The sequence below is a fragment of the Coenobita brevimanus genome, chromosome 60, assembly GCF_032717465.1.
Source record: "Coenobita brevimanus isolate Jiangsu-jjx chromosome 60, ASM3271746v2, whole genome shotgun sequence".
In the NCBI taxonomy this organism is placed as follows: Eukaryota; Metazoa; Arthropoda; class Malacostraca; order Decapoda; family Coenobitidae; genus Coenobita; species Coenobita brevimanus.
Window position 1 is genome coordinate 5280774 of NC_137013.1, and position 18395 is coordinate 5299168.

General features: G+C 41.9%; 1 protein-coding gene across 1 annotated transcript in view; it reads right to left on the reverse strand.

Annotated features, from left to right (window-relative positions):
• Positions 1–18395, reverse strand: part of LOC145403136 (uncharacterized) — a 108879-nt gene that overhangs the window by 77236 nt on the left and 13248 nt on the right. Inside the window, exon 3 of the mRNA XM_080274962.1 lies at positions 3368–3966. Within this exon, the coding sequence (XP_080131088.1) occupies positions 3368–3966 (599 nt within the window). The remainder of the gene's footprint in view (positions 1–3367; positions 3967–18395) is intronic.

Here is an 18395-nt window from a genome sequence, read left to right on the forward strand (position 1 = left end):
GAAACCTGAATGTAAGTACTATCTGCCATACCAAGTATAATGTTCTAGGGTTAATCTCTGATTTTTGGCTAATATTTTCCTACAAGTACTCAGACCGCGATCAAACCCCGCCACCTGGGGGGGGTCGGGTGTCCATTGGCTGCGCTTTAGGGGTTAAGATGAGAGTGACCAGCCTCACTCATCCCCGAGTGGCATTACGTGAACAATAAACCCCAACCATCCCTTGGATATAAACCTTCACTGGCTCAATCCAATTGGAGTGCTGTAATTACCCACTAAAGCACCAGGCGCCAAAATTTGGTTCTATGGTTAGCACCCAGCATAGTAAATGGTTTCCTGGTGTACAGGAAACCATTTGGCTTGTCACTCAGTGTAGAGTCACCCACAGGCAGAAGGAAGAGGAAAGAATGAAGGAAAGAGAGACAGAAAAGGGAGTGTAAAGTCACCCGTAGGCAGAAAGACGAGGAAAGAATGAAGGAAAGAAAGACAGAAGATGATGGATGGAAAGAAGGATGGAGGAGAGGAAAGGGCAGACACCCGAGAGCAGCACTACATCGAATGAGTGGATTGTGAGCGCCCCCAACTGTACTAACCATGAAGTATTTATCTGATCTCTTTCTTCTCTGTATGCCCACTTGTGGTCTAAAACATTTCTCAGGTGTATTCATATTAAACATCCACCAACCAATAAGTTGTAAGACAAAATAATGTCATTCAGTTATTTAAAACAGAAATACAAGCATAACACAACCATCTATTGCTGCATGGAGACCAATCAGCTGGTTTGTTTTCAACTGCATGCAACCTGTCGACCCATGCGCGTTTGGAGTGACTGCACACTCTACTCTTCACATGATTGTGCATTGCTGACCCAGAGAATGCTTAGTTAACTCTTTTTATAATGCATTTTATTGTAATGCACACTTATGAAAGTCTGCATTGTTGTAATCACTTAAAAATATCGAAATTCCAAATACTGACGCAATATGTGTGCGTGCATATGTGCATGAAACGAGTGGTAAAAGATGTTAGAGGTTCATAGTTACTTAAGAGCTTCCTGGTAATTTACAGAAAGATTAATTTCACAGTGCTTTAACAACGACACAAATCATCAAAAAGAATTACCGATATTTCATGAGTTTGAGGGGTAGAGCAGGGGAAACAGTTGAGGCAATGAGTGGGAGGTAGGTGAGTGTTGGCTGTGTAAAGGAGGCTAGGTATTGGAGAGGATCAGCTGGAATTGTTGCTGGGAGGGACTATCAGTATGTTTTGGCACAGAAGGGCTGATAGATATGGTGGGGTGGGTGTGCTGGTTAAGGAAAATGGGTGGAATAAGCAGTCATGAATGTTATTAGAGTAAAATGGATTATAGTACCGGTAGTGAAAATTTTGTTTGGTAGGCTCAAAATTTCATTTATATTGGTGTATGTTCCAAAGGCTGGTTTGGATGATATAGAAAAAGACAGATTCTGGGACGACTTAATACATGCGGTATCGGTAAGTGGTATGGGGGATGATGAGATTTAGTTTTGGGAGGGGACTTTAACAGTCACGTAGGTGAAGTAGCTCAAGGACATTAAGGGGTACATGGGGAATGCACATACGGTATGAGGAATGTGGAAGGAGAAAGGATATGGTACTCGAGTCTGAAGAGGCAATGAATATTATTGTCTGCAACACTCTCTTTAGGAAAAGAGAGAGGAGGTTGATTACATAAAAGTCTGGGGGAAATAGTAACCAGACAGACCATTTCCTGGTCAAGAGGGCTGACTGGAGGTTGCTGAGGGATGTTAAAGTTATAGGAGGCAAAAAGTGTATGCAGTAACACAAATTACTAATATATATATATGATATAGTGCTTAAGGAGTGGATAGTGAAGAAGAGGACCTATGAACCTTGGAAGAACACATGAAAGCTGAAAACCAAGCAGTAAGGGATGTCTTCTATATAGAGATTAGTAGAGTGGTGACTGAACAGGAAGCTGTTGACAGAAGTGTTAATGAACAGTACAGGGCTCTCAAGAACAATCTCCTGAGAGTTACTGATTCAGTATGTGGATGGACAAGGCTCCCCCTCCCCCCATCCAGACACAGAATAACATGATGGTGGGTTGAGGGTGTAGAAGCTGCAGTTAAGGAGAAAAGATGGTTTTTCAGGGAATGGAAAATGGGTGGTAACAAAGAGGAATATTTGGCTGCAAAGCATAAGGCTAGGAAAGAGGTACACAGGGCAAAATCTGAGTCTCAGAGACTTTTACTGGATAACCTAATTAGTGCAGAAAGGAAGAATATGATATTTAAGGTGGCAAATCAGACAAAGAGGGAAAACAGGGATATCACAGGTGAGCAGTGTGTGACAAATGTCAGTCAAAGAAGAGGGAGAGTGACCATATGTGGTTTGCCATAAGGGTGTGGAAAGTATTTCAATCCTGTGTAGTGTTCGTAATGAGTGGGTGCATAGGTGATGTACCGGTATTAAAGGTAGAATGCAAGATAATGCTGATTTCATGTGTGCGGTGTCAGGGAGAGTATGTGGGGATTGTCACATGTGAATGGATTTATCTTGCTGGTGAGTCTTTTGAGTGTGTAGAAGAGTTTTGTTACTTGGGAGACATGTTGTGTGCTGGAGGTGGGGCTGGAGCTAGCTCTGCGGCTGGAGTCAGAAGTAGTTGGAAGAAGTTCAGGGAGCTGCTGCCTCTCCTGACACTGAGAGGGCTCTCCATCCATGCAAAGGGATCTTGTAAATGGCATGTGTTAGGACATAATGCTGTACCGGTATGTTAGTGAGACCCGGGCAGTAGTGGAAGAGGATATTTGCAAGCTCAAAAGTACAGAAATGACAAAGATTAGGTAGATGTGTGGTGTGTCCAAGAATGCGAGGCCTGGGGGGCTAAGCTTACAATGGAAGAGTTAAAAGGAAGGATGAGACTGGAGTGTATTGGTGATGAGATGAGGATAAGCAGATTGAGATGATTTAGGCATTTGGAGAGGATAAGGGATGATAATTGGGTGCAGAAAGTGAGAAGTGTGAATATTGGGGGTTGGGTTGTGAGACGCAGACTGAAGAAGACCTGGGATGAGGTTATAGAGTGTGACATCAGAGATAAGGAACTGAATAGGGAGGTTGCCAGAGAATGAGCAGCATGGAAAGCCACCATTAGGTGGCCACGGTGCTGACACATGCAAGTATGTTGGAGATTTATAAACAAATCAACATTTTACTTCTCTTAATTTGTCTCAGAGCATTGTGATTAAAACCAATGTTATCTGGATTTCAAATGTTGTTGCCCAGTGTCCCTATTTGTGATATTTCTTCAATATCAAATATACCGTACAGTAAAGATGTGCGAGACAAATAAATCACTTACATATTACTTCCTTTGCTAGGTTGCTTGCATTTTCTTCTGCTTCCTTGAGACAGCTGTCCTTCATGTCTCTAAGATCATTTATAGGGCAGGGGAGTTCTTCACAGAGAACAAGTGTGGCATCACACAATGTCCTAAGGTAGTCTACCATCCTCTCTTCATCACATTCCAGACCTGAGTGGCTCACCTCATTCCGTAACTCCTTCATACTGGTGATGGCTTGGTGCACTTTGTCTCTGAGGTTGAACTTGATAATGTCATTACAAAGGAGGTTAAGGAGAAAGGTGACATCAAGGGTTTTAAGCACATCTGCCGCTAGTTTCAAATCATCAATACTCCCCTCCAGGAGCTTCTTCACTGACAATTGACTCAATGCATCCTGGTTGTCCTTCAGATTGCTCACATGCAGAATACTTGAGGTGATTGTTTCCTCTTCCTGTCTACCCTCCCTGCCTCTTGCATGGTTGCCCCTCTCCCTCTTCCTTTGCTTGTCTTCCAACCTCTTGCCCTTTCGATTTACTACGGATAGGAAGTCATACAAAGTCTTGTCCCACAAACTTTTTGGCTCCTGTCCCTGGTCCTCCATGTCTGCTGCAGACTGGCTGTAAGTGTAGATATCAATGTATTAATGAGATGACCTACACATTACAGTTACAACATATTCAATCCGAATTTATATTACAGTACATTACATGGTAAGGCTTCATTTCTCAAAAAAGAAATCTTATCTACTCCCAGATTGCTTCAACTGACAATATGAAACACGCAATGCTATCTTCCAAAGGTTAGATTCAAAATGGCTTCGGAGATTTCACAGTGCCTCCCTGTCAGCACTTTGTTCTGCATATTACACCTTTCTATCCTCTTGTGCATAACTGAGGCACTACGTCTGTACTAAAAATACACTATATCTATCTATCAATCTATTGCCAGACACTTTAATCCCATAAGGGGTGGCCACAAACAAATTGCCTCCATGTCGCCCTGTCCCTCGCCATTTCATTGCCCTGCTCCCAGTTCACACCCCTGTCTCTCAGATATCTCTCAATCCCATCCCTCCATCTCATCCTTGGCCTCCCCCTCCCTCTCCCTCCATCCACCTCATTCACACACACTCTCCTCATCAGTCTCCCGCTCTCCATCCTCTCCACATGGCCAAACCACCTCAATGTGTTTCTCCTAACGCTTTGTATCACATCCACATCCACACCACAACACTTCTTCACTTCCTCATTTGTCAGTCTGTCTCTCCATGTAATTCCACATGCTCCTCCCAAATAACTCATTTCTACTGCTCTCACTCTTGACTTGTGTCTATCCGGCAAGGTCCAAGCTTCACGTCCATGTGTTAGAGTTGGTATCTCAATACTGTCATGCACAAAACTATTTCACTTCCATGCTCACTTCCCTGTTTCTTACCACTGCTCTCAAGGAACCAGCAACCTTTCTTCCTTGTTGTACCCTTTCGAGCATTTCACCCTCTAAATTTCCAACCTTACTCATTACACTACCCAAGTGCTTAAACACATTAACATTTTCCATTTCCTTCTCATCCAATCTCACTGTACATTCACTGACTTCATTTCCCTCAAAGACCATAACTTCACTCTTCCCTACATTTATCTTTAGATTCCATTTGTTACACACTCACCCAAACTCATCCACCAAGCCTTGCAGCCCCCCTTTGTCTTCACTTAACAACATAGTATCATCTGCAAACAACAGTACAAGGAGTTTCCAAACACAGACCTTTCTCATTAGGGCTGCTCCAACATCCACTGTCATACCTTGTATCTCTTTTATAACCCCATCCATGTACAGACTGAACAACCACGGAGACATGACACACCTGTTTCAATCCAACCTTCAAACAGAAAAATTCACTTAATTAACTATCTACATGCACTGCAGCCTTAGCACCCTCATACATATTTTTCAAGGCATTCAATAACTCACCATTTACTCCATATATTCTTAATACTTTCCACAATCCTTGTCTATCCACCCTGTCATATGCTTTCTCCAAATCCATGAATGTTTCACACAACTTCTTTCCCTTCTCTATAAATTTTCCACTAAAGACCTAAGAATGAATATCTGATCTACACAACCTCTTTCCTTCCTAAAACCTCGCTGTTCTCCAACTAATTCCTCTGTTATTTCCCTAACTCTGTCAATCAGTATCCTACTATATACTTTTCCTACTACACTGAGAAGTCAAATGCCCCCATGATTACCACACATTTCTTTTTCCCCTTTTCCTTTGTACAGGGGAATAATTATACCTAACATCCAATCCTCCGGGACTACCTTTCTCCCAGGCAAATCGGCACATATTCCACATCCATTTTACTACTGTCTCTCCTCCATGCTTCAGCACTTCACCAAACACTCCATCAATTCTTGGGGCTTTCCCCATTTTGACTTTCTTCATTGCTTCCACAACTTCCATCCTACTGATTTCTTCCTCTCTTGTTACATCCCTCCGTCTCCTGGCCATTCCCTAGCCACTTATACGCACATTACTTTCATTCTCTATGTTCAACTATTCTAAAAAGTGTTCTCTCCATCTGCTCATTTTTTCTCCCTTCTCCACTACTGGTAGTAATCAACCATTTTTATATTTTACTCCCCGATTAACTTTTTTGACACCCTGTTTAACTCTCTTTACCTTTTTCCAGAACACTTTCTTACATTCCCTCCACTTTACATTCAAATTCCTTTCAAATTCCTCATCCATTCTCTTCTTACTCTATCTTACTAATCTTTTCACCTCTCTCTTCCTTTCCACATATAACTCTCTCTTCAGTCTCTCAACTTCTTCCACACCCGTTTTTCATCCACTCACTATATGTTTTCTTCTTTTGTGCCACAGCCTGTCTCACCTCTTCATTCCACCATGCTGTTCCCTGCACCCCCTTTTGTCTTCTCTTCACCCCACACAGCACTTCACATGTTGCTCATATTTCTTCTGTGAATATCTCGCACACACCTTCCACATCCCCCACCTGCTCCAATCTGTATTTACCCAAATGCTCTTCCACTTCGCTCTTACTGTCTGCCTTTTTCCATCCTCTTGTAACCTTTCCACCCTCCTTGTATGAACTACTTTCTCCTGTCCTTCCTTTCTTCTATTCCTCCATTTCATTTGAACCTTGATTTTGGCCACCACCAAGTGGTGGTCAGAACGTCCACTCCCCCAAACTCTATATGCTCTTGCATCCATTACACACCTTTTCATCCTACAACACCACACACACATAATCAATCATTGCCTCCCGTTCATTCAGTTCACCACCCACCCCTCTCATCACTCGCCATGTATACCTGTGGATCATTCTGTGTCTGAAGTGGGTAATGGATATCACCAACCCCCTCCTGGCACAAATGTCCACTAGAGCACTGCCATTCCCATCCACCTCTGCAGGCGCACCCCACTCGATCCACTTTCACATTCCCTTCTTTTCCATTCATATCTCCAGTCAATAAACTATATATCGTAAATAATATACTGAGAATTTCAAGGCTTATAAGACAGAATAAACTGCTGAGAAAAAGTGCTATGAAACTGAAAATGTTGCCAGACAACTGTCATAAGCAAGACTGTAATAACTCTGCACATTACATGGCAAAAATGTGAATGCATTACAATGGATCAATGTTGTTACAGTACATCTGTTCTCATCTGACAAAGATATAAGCCCTTTTCATCTTCGCTTATAGCTACAGGTAATCAGATTGGGGGATAAATTTTACTAGTAACTAACACAGCTCATTTCTTCCTCAGAACTAGGGTTCACTGAAATTCTGGCAATCACTATTTAAAATTCAAGCTATAGAAATGGTCCATTTCTGTCAGAATGAAATAAACTGACTACTGGCATACCCTGCTATACGATCAACTGCTGTACAATACCCCACTGTAGCAGTGTAAAAAAAAAAAAAATCAACACCCTTCCCTACTTATTGATGGCCAGCCCCAGTTATCCAATAGGTTTTTTCCTGATGGTTTGTTTTTAAAACGACTTTGATGATACTTTAGACTTCAATTTTGTGTTTAGGTTGACTTATAAACTGATTTTAGACTTAGATTAATCTGCTTTAGTCATAGGTGGGGTGAACACTGTCATTTTTGGGTACAGTTTACTAAGTTTGATTTTTTTCCAGATATATTTTTGATGATTTTCAGATAATATTTTTGGGTTTAGGTGAGTTATAAACTTGTTTTAGGCTTAGTTTAGCTAGTTTTAAAGCTATTTGGGGCGTTAGGTGAACTAGAAACTTGTTTTTGGACTCATCTGGGTGGGTTTTGGATTTCATTGGTGGGGGGGGATCCCAAGGCTCTCCAACACATCCCTATACTTTCTGTTGTAATGTCCTCGAATAACAATACCCCAGCTCAACGATGGGTTTACCCAAAAGCATCCCATTGTTTTAACGAGGACAACCAGAACAGTATTTTGATAAATGAATTCATGGATTACACTCACTACTCAATACACATACAGTCAGCTCACCAATTACATACTCTCCCATAACACTGATTGACTATAACATTGTAGGCACTTGGTTAGGTTCTTAAAGTTACCCTAATGTGCCTATAATCACTAAAATACACAATACAGGCCCAAACATGGCAAAACATGACTTTATCAGTCACTCTGTGGATGTATTTGCTGCAGCATGTGCCATGTGACTGACCAGTAGGTCACTGTGCATCTCCTAATCAATGACATCACTCTCATGCCAACCTTGTGTGCCCTGGAGGGAGTGCTCATGGTCAGCAAAACATGCCGTGTCACCAATGATTAGAATGTATTGTAAGCATTCATTCAGCTTGCCCTGTTACCATGTCTCCTCCAGACCAAGCAAGGAAGACTCGCAAGTCCCAAAACTAGGAACAGAAAGTTAAGTTTATATGCCAAATCAATGCTGTGAAGAAATGTATTATCACCAAAGACTTCAGTGTCATCAAGTTCACCATCAGGACCTTTATAAAGATTGAAAGAAAATCCTGGCAATTTTTAAACCCTACAATGCCTTGACAATGAACGGGAGAGTATGAGTGTCTGATGTACCGGTAGTCCTATAGTTCTTTTACCTTAACTTGGCCCTGATTTTCAATTTTTTTTTTCTTTTTTTTTCTTTTTTTTAGCTAATTTCACTTAGCTCAGAGACACAAAAAGACAATGATACAGCTCTATATCCTTTCCATACTACCATCATATTTTGGTATTAATCTATTGTTACAATTCAGCTTTCAAGTGGAAAGATGGGACTTTTAAGCCATGTCAGAGTAAAAAGTGTACTGTATGGTTATACGGTAGCTGAACAGTACATAACTTTCCATGTAGCTAACAACAAAGGAGTGGGCAGGAGTGCCTATCGAGTCGGTGCATATTTGGCACCAGGTGAAAGCCTTCTACACAGCAGAGGCAAATCGTCTTGGTCAAGAATCCCTGGGATTTCGAGCAACCTGGGGCTGGTTCAACTCATTTGTCAAAAGAATGGGGTTGAAATGGGCCTGGAATATGGGCATGTGAGGAATTAGAGTGGAGACTGCGGCAGCCACATTCCCTTGGATTTTGAAGACAATTACTGTGGAACAAGAGAGCTATGGCTGAAGCAAGCAAGCATGTTGGAGCCTTTATGAACGATACAATACGAACAATACAATTTGGATTGCAGCTTATCATTATCATCTTAAGCATTTTTTCCACAAATATCTGGAGTGGGAGGGATTCAAAAACAGAAACATCAAGCTACTGGAGTTGAAGAACCATCGATGCGTACATATCATCGAACTCCAATATTCTTGGTCCCCTCCACATGTTAAACAATCCACACAAATATTTTCTTCATTATGACTTGATGACAGTGACGGACTGCAAAACTTATTCTTGATGCTATCTCTCTATCTATTGCCAGACGCTTCAATCCCGTTTGGGGTGGCCACAAACAAATCGCCTCCAAGTCGCCCTGTCCCCCGCCATTTCACTGCCCTGCTCCCAACTCACACCCCCCTCTCTCATATACCTCTCCACCCCATCCCTCCATCTCATCTTCGGCCTCCCCCTCCCTCTTCCCCCCTCCACCTCACTCACATACACTCTCTTCATCAGTCTTTCACCCTCCATCCTCTCCACATGGCCAAACCACCTCAGTGTGTTCCTCATAACGCTTCCTATCACATCCACATCACACCACAACGCTCCTTTATATCCTCATTCGTCAGCCTGTCTCTCCACGTGACTCCACAGGCTCCTCTTAAATAACTCATTTCCACTGCTCTCACTCTTGATGTGCCCTTCCAACAATGTCCAAGCTTCACTTCCGTACATTAGAGTTGGTATCACAATACTGTCATGTAGTAACTTTTTCACTTCCATGCTCACTTCCCTGTTTCTTATCACTGCTTTCAAAGAACCAGCAACCTTTCTTCCCTGCTGTACCCTTTCAAGCACTTCACCCTCCAAACCTCCATCCTTACTCATCACACTACCCAAGTACTTAAACGTACTCACATTTTCCAATTCCTCACCATCCAACCTCGCTGTACATTCATTAACTTCACCTCTCTCAAAGACCATCACTTTACTCTTCCCTACATTCACCTTTAGATTCCGTTCCTTACACACTCTCTCAAACTCATCCACCAAGCCTTGCAGTTCCCCTTCATCTTCACTCAACAACACAGTATCATCTGCAAACAACAGTACCGGAAGTTTCCAAACACTATCCTCTCTCACCAGGGCCACTCCAACATCCACTACCCTAACTTGTACCTCTTTTATTACCCCATCCATGTACAGATTGAACAACCATGGAGACATGACACATCCCTGTTTCAAACCAACTTTCAAAGAGAAAAATTCACTTAGCTCACCATCCACACGCACTGCAGCCTTCGCACCATCGTACATACTCTTCACAGCATTCAACAATTTCCCATCTACTCCATATATTCTTAACACTTTCCACAATCCTTGTCTATCCACCCTGTCATATGCTTTCTCCAAATCCATGAACGCCACATACAACTTCTTTCCCTTCTCTAGAAACTTTTCCACTAAAGATCTAAGAATGAATATCTGATCTACACAACCTCTTCCCTTCCTAAAGCCTCCCTGTTCTTCTCCAACTAATTTCTCTGTTCCTTCTCTAACTCTGTCTATAAGTATCCTACCATACACTTTTCCTATTATACTAAGAAGACAAATGCCCCTATGATTACCACACACTTCTTTTTCCCCTTTTCCTTTGTACAAGGGAATAATTATACCTGACTTCCAATCCTCCGGGACTCTACCTTCTTCCCAGGCCAATCTACACATCTTCCACATCCATTCTACTACTATCTCTACCCCATGCTTCAGCATTTCACCACACACTCCATCAATTCCTGGGGCTTTCCCCGATTTAACTTTCTTCATTGCTTCCACTACTTCTATCCTACTGATTTCTTCCTGTCTTCTCAACTCCCTCCTTCTCCCAGCCATTCCCCAGCCACTTATACCCGCATTACTTCCATCCTCTACGTTCAACAATTCCTTAAAGTGTTCTCTCCATCTGCTCACTTTTTCTCCCTTCTCCACTAGTAATCTACCATTTTTATCTTTCACTCCCCTGCTAACTTCCCTTCCACCCTGTCTTACTCTTTTCACTTCTCTCCAGAACATTTTCTTACAGTCCCTCCACTTTACACTCAAATTCCTTCTAAATTCCTCATCCACTCTCTTCTTACTAATCTTTTCACCTCTCTCTTTCTTTCCACATATAACTCTCTCTTCCGCCTCTCAACTTCTTCCACGCCCCAATTTCTCATCCATTCATTGTATGCTTTCTTCTTTTGTGCCACAGCCTGTTTCACCTCTTCAGTCCACCACGCTGTTCCTTGCACCCCCCTCCGTCTTCTCTTCCTTCCACACACCACATCACATGCTGCACATATTTCTTCTGTAAATAGATGCAAATCATCTATATTTGCAGTCTTTGTGCATCCTGCCATTAGGCTCATGGCTTGACCATCAAACCGCCATACTACTGAACGTCTTCTTATCTGAATTCCTTTATTCTCCTCACTACATCTATATGGATTTACTTCCCCAGATGAGTTCCCTCTAAACTTTAATCCACAGCACTTAAAGTCCAATGGTTTAGATTTCTTTTTAAGAATGGAAGACACCTGTAGTCTGGTGTATGGGTTTTTTCTCTTCTTCTGTAATTAGTTTTCCTTTCTCTGACCACCTGTAAAAAAAAAATGTTGTTTCTTGTGTCATTTCTCCCAGCAACAACACCGCATGACATTTATGATCAAACATCACCGAATAGAAAATACTGAAAACACCTAATTTTACAACATACATTCTGTTAAATTATCTGTATGAAGATAGTACGGGAGTGAATGGTAAAAATGGTAGAAGGAAGAAAAGGTAAGCAGAAGGAGAGAACACTTTAAAGAACTGCTGAACACTGAGAATGAAAGTAGCCACTGTAATGTGAGTGTAGACAGCTGGGGAATGGTGAGGAGGAGAGATGTGAGAAGGGAGGAAGAGATCAGTAGGATGGAACTAGTGGTAGCAATGAAGAGAGTCAAAATGGGGAAAGCCCCAGGAATTCATGGAGTGTGTGGCAAAATGCTGAAGCATGGGGGAGACGGTTGTAGAATGGATATGGAAGATGTGCAGATAAGCCCTGGAGGAAAGTAGAGTTCTGGAGGATTGGAAGTCAGGTACAGTATAATTAATCCCCTGTAGGCTACAATGGAAAAGGAGAAAAAGAAGTGTGTGGTAATCATAGGGGCATTTGTCTTCTCAATGCAATAGGAAAAGTGTTTGGCAGAATATCTATTGACAGAGTTAGAGCAATAACACAGGAATTACTTAGAGAAGAACAGGGAGGATTTAGGAAGGGAAGAGACTGTGTAGATCAGATATTCATCCTTAGGTCTTTAGTGGGAAAGTTTCTAGAGAAGAGCAAGAAGTTGTATGCGACCTTCATGGATCTGGAGAAAGCATATGTCAGAGTGGATAGAAAAAGAATGTGGAAAATATTAAGAATGTATGGAGTAAATAGGAAGCTGATGAATGCCGTGAAGAGTACCACGTATGAGAGTGCTTTGGCTGCAATGCATGTGGATGGTAAACTGAGTGAACTTTTCTATCTGCATGTTGGACTGAAATGGGGATGTGTGATGTCTCCATGGTTTTTCAATCTGTACATGGATTGAGTTATTAAAGAGATACAAGGTAAGGCAGTGGATGTTGGAGTGACCCTAATGAGCAAGGACAACATTTGGAAACTTCCTGTTCTGTTGTTTGCAGATGATATTGTATTTTTTGTGAAGATGAAGCAGAACTGCAAGGCATGGTGAATGAGTCTGAGAGAATGTGTATGAAACAGAATCTAAATGTCAATGTGGGGAAGAGTTATGGTCTTCAAGACAAATGATGTCAGTGAATGTGCAGTGAGGCTGGATGATGAGGAAATGGAAAATGTGCATGCATTTAAGCACAGTACTTGGGTAATGTCATGAGTAAGGATGGAAGTGTGGAGGATGAAGTGCTTCAAAAGGTACAACAGGGAAGAAAGGTTGGTGGTTCTTTGAAAGCAGTGATAAGAGACAGGGAATTGAGAATGGATGTAAAAAGTCACTGCATCATACTGTAGTATTGTGATACCAACTCTAACATATGGATGTGAAGTTTGGACCTTGTTGGAAGGACACAAGTCAAGAATGGGAGCAGTAGAAATGGGTTATCTCAGAGGTGCATGTGGATTTACATGGAGAGACAGATGGCAAATAAGGAAGTGAAGGAGCGTTGTGGTGTGGATGTGGATGTGATAGAAAGCGTTAGGGGAAATACGCTAAGGTGGTTTGGCCACATGCAGAGGATGCAGAGTGAAAGACTAACAAGGGGAGTGCATGTGGTGAGATGGAGGGGGGAAGAGGGAGAGGGAGGCCGAGGATGAGGTGGAGGGATGGAGTGGAGAGGTATATGAGAAAATGGCTGGGAGAAGGGCAGCGAAATGGTGAGGGACAGGGCAACATGGAGGTGATTTGTTTGTGGCCACCCCTTATGGAATTATGGCATCTGGCAATAGACAGAATTTTAAAATTAGAGGACACTGTATGCAGCATGGAGCGAGAGAGTTTGCAATAGGTCTTTTTATAAATTTTGGACACACAAGCTTTAAGCTCATACCGTACTGTATATCTAAACACCTGAGGAGATAATTCATTCTGTTTCATATATAGTAATATACAGTGCACTTGTCCAAATGAAAGCTGTTTCTGGACCACACTTGCTCCTGTGGAGATTGTTACGGAACAGAGAAAGATAATGTAGCCTACACATTAAGTGAGAATACTAAGAGTCACTACTGTCCCGTAAAGTTCCAGGTTCAAAACAAAAGAGTTAGGTAAAATTACAAGTTAAAGTTTAATGCTTAAACTAACAACAAAACATTCAGGACTCATAAGGATAATGTAATGGCAAATAAACAGGTTAAATATATGGTTAACTGCAATAGCCTCTATTAACACGAAATTAGCAAGAGTAAATTTATCTAAGTCAGCCCTGATAAAATGAGATACCAGATAATACTCAGTGAATGCCAGATAAATAATTACAGATACAAACTATTATAAAAAATGACTGACATAAAACCCAACATTAATCACAAAGACCTCACCAGGCCTAAGAACTAACCCTATGCTACACAGCACAAGAAAAAATACAACAGTTATACTCAAATTACACACAGCTGCTAGATGTTTGGAGATTTCTTGAGCACTCACAATAATAATATCTGTACAGGGGAGGACAGAGATGTGAACAAAATGAGGAGCAGATCTAAGTGGCAATGATGCAGAGATTGAGCTCATTATATAGGGGCCGGCAGAGCCTGATACAACTTGTAAGAAGGACGCGCAAATGAAGCGATGGGGACAGAGAGCTGAAAATCCCGCAAAGTATAACAGAGAGAACGACTTACTCTACTATAACAGTAGAAGGGGGGGACTGAGGCAGAACACGCTCGTGATCAAACATGCAGCATACTGTGCGTTAAAATTACACAAAGGATGATGAAATCATAGGCTATGTAACACCTCCCCACAAAGAAAAAAGAAATTTACAAAGGAAATTTCTTATTACTCTAAAACAATCTGTATATGGCATTACAGACCATGCAAAGGTCTTTCCTAATGTTACAAAACATGAGATCTCCCTAGCACGTTCAGTCATAGGTACTTGCCAGTATCCCTTTAACAAATCAAACTTACTTATGTACCTAGCCTTTCCGATCTTGTCTATGCAATCTTCCACACGAGGGAGAGGGTAAGTGTCTGTTTTAGTTATCTGATTAACACGTCTGTAGTCAATGCAAAGCCTCTGTGACCCACCTGGCTTAGGGACTAGAGTGACAGGAGAACTCCACTCGCTCTGACAGGGCTCAATCATCTTGTGGTCCAACAGGTAGCCAAGCTCCTTCTGGATGAGAGGAACTTTCACTGGGTTCACATGGTAAGGAGGCAATTTAATTGGCTTTGCGTCTCCAACATCGACATCATGCATCAACACAGTGGTTCTTCCTGGAGTAGCACGGAACACTTGCGGGTACTCCTGCAGTAATGCCGAAAACTCCTGCCTTTCCTTGGGAGGTAGATGAGAAAGCTTAGTCTGGAGATCATTCATGATATCAGGATTCTTCCCCAAACTATCGCTCAGGCTCATACTGCATGGGAGAGCTTCACTTGCAGACTCGGGTGGAACAGCTACAGTGCAGACTGGATTATTTTCGTCCCGCCTGTGATATAACTTTAGCATGTTGATGTGACATAGTTGCTTGCTCTTTCTACGATCTGGTGTGGCGATGACATAGTTGACATCACTGAGTTTCTTCTCCACGAAATAAGGGCCACTAAACTTGGCTTGAAGAGGTTGCCCATGAACTGGTAGCAGAATCAAAACCTGATCTCCTGGCTGAAAGTGGCGTAACCTGGACTTCTTATCATACCAAGTCTTCATCTTCTCCTGAGCAGCTCCTAAATTCTCTCTCGCCAGCTGTAAAGCAGTGGACAGCCGTTCTTTGAACTTCATCACATACTCCAGCAGGTTGACGTCATCTTCCTCCGACAGCCAGCATTCCTTGAGTAACTTAAGGGGTCCTCTTACTTCATGGCCAAACAGTAGTTCAAAAGGTGAGAAGCCCAGTGATTCATTTGGAGATTCTCTTGCAGCAAACACAACGAATGGAAGACCTTTATCCCAGTCTTTCTGATGTTCCAAACAGTATTTCTTGAGCATCGATTTGAGTGTTTGATGATATCTCTCCAACGCTCCTTGGGTCTGGGGATGGTAAGCTGAAGACGTAATCTGGGTGATGCCCAACTCTTTCAGAGACTGCTTGAAAACGTTTGACATGAAATTACTTCCCCGGTCTGACTGTACCTCCTTGGGCAGACCAAACTTTGTGAAGAACCCTAGCATTTCCTTAACCACGTTCTTTGCTGAGATGTTTCTAAGTGGAATGGCTTCAGGATAACGAGTAGCCATATCAATCATGGTCAACACATAAGAAAATCCTGAAGAAGTCTTAGGAAGAGGGCCCACAATATCCACCAACACACGGGTGAAAGGCGCCTCAAAAGGAGGAATGGGAACTAGAGGTGCAACCTTTTCGGTCTGATTACACTTCCCCACAACTTGACAGGTGTGACAAGACTTACAATACCAGGAAACATCCCTGAAGATACCTGGCCAGTAGAAGTGTTTCAAAATGCGTGCCACAGTCTTCCTCACTCCAAGGTGTCCTGCCAAATTGGAATCATGAGCCACTCTAATGATATCCTGCCTACAAACACGAGGGATGACAACTTGATGTACAACCTCCCATTCACAGTCGGCTGATGCTGTTGGGGGTCTCCACTTCCTCATAAGTACTCCTGACTTTACATAATAACAAGTAGAAGCACCGGCTGACTCTTCTTCACTGTAAGCAGAGTTAGCTAGACCTTTCAACTCAGGGTCAGCAACCTGCAACTCAACCAACTCTTGACGAGACAAATTATCAACACTACGGGGTACTGCCTCATCTGGTGAGTGGTCCAAATTAGCAAGAAAAGTGTCAGCTAGGATAACATCATCATCATCATTATCCTCTAAATCACCAGTAACTTTAGACTTAGCCCTAGTGACAGCACATGCAGGGAACACATCAGGGACATCACAATCCTGGGACGCAGCCACTGGCTCACTAGACAACTGAGGAGCTGGACACACTTGACTTCCACCAATATCATTTCCAAGTAAGAAAGTTACACCTGACATTGGGAGTGTCTCAACCAACCCAACCATAACGGAACCATTAACAAAACCAGACTCTAAATTCACTCTGCACAGAGGGACAGAGAAGTAATTATTCCCTACACCTTGTAAGATTACAGTTTCATCAGAGGAATTAACATTAGAGCCTAGAACACTGGTCAGCATAAGGGATTGGCAAGCACCTGTATCACGATATATTTTAACTGATTTCCTGTCATTACTGTCAGAGGACTGACAAAACCATCAGACAGGAAATTAGCAAATGAACTCTTGAGAGTGTCACCCACGTTACTGCTCAAAAGAGGAGCTCCATCATGAGAATTTAAGTTACCCCTCAAAGCAGGTTCAGTTAACTCAGTTAAAGAATTCTGGGAACTCTCAAGAGTGGACACTAGACCAATTGACTGAATATTTAAAGACTCCTTTTTGTTCACATCACGCTGTCTCCTGAAACATCTCTCCGTAGTATGACCAAGCTTACTACAATAAGTACATTTACTTTTCTGAAATCTAGAGGTGAAGCTGGTATTTACTTCCCTGAGAAACATTATCGTTATTCTCTTTCCTGTTACCTGTACTCTGAGTAGAGGCAACGTACTTACTCTCAGCTTTCCTTTTTTCTCTAGAATATCTCTTGTGAGTGAGAACATATTCATTAGCTAAAACTGCAGCATCAGACAAATTATCTATTCTTTTCTCATCAAGATATAGGCTTACATCTTTACTAATACACCTTTTGAAATCCTCCAGCAAAATCATCTGCTTAAATTTACCAAAATCAGAATCCACATTCTTAGAATTTAACCACTGCTCTAACAGATCTTCTTTGATTTTTGCATACTCAACATGGGATTGCTTATCTTGCTTGTAAGTTGTCCTAAATTTTACTCTATAGGCTTCAGGAACAAGCTCATAGGCCTTAAGAATCAAGCTCTTAACTACATCATAATTATCAGACTGATTCTGAGGCAAAGATGCATAAGTTACTTGAGCTTTACCGGTGAGAACAGTTTGAAGGAGTACTGGCCAATACTCCTTAGGCCAATTAAAACCTGTAGCTACCCTCTCAAACAACTGAAAATACTTTGTTAAATCAGATTCATTAAAAGGAGGGACAAGTTTAACATTTTTAGCCACATCAAAATCATCAGAGCTAGATGATCCAGTTCTACCTTGTTTCATGCGATACTCATGGTCTGCCTGAATCCTGGCAAGTTCAATTTGTGCCTGAGCCTGTACCTCTGCCTCTTGAATACGAGCATTTGCCTCATTAACACGAGCCTCCTGCAGGGCTAGCTGTAACTTAGCTAATTCAATCTGCGTTTGCTCATTTGGAGGAGTTACATTAAACAAGCTTTCATTAATCATGTCAACAATCTGATCTTTAGAATGATGAGAGCGAACAACAATTCCCAATTGTTGAGCAACAAGCTTAAGTTCATTCTTTGTTCTGTTTTCTATATCCAACACTGTTTGCACATTTGACAAAAAGTCCTTGGCTTCATCAAGTGTAGTAATAGTAGACATAATTAATAAGAAACAGTCACAAAATATCAAGCAATATCCTTATGATAATATCCTGAATATCCTGATATGAGGTCGCCAAATTTATGTTACGGAACAGAGAAAGATAATGTAGCCTACACATTAAGTGAGAATACTAAGAGTCACTACTGTCCCGTAAAGTTCCAGGTTCAAAA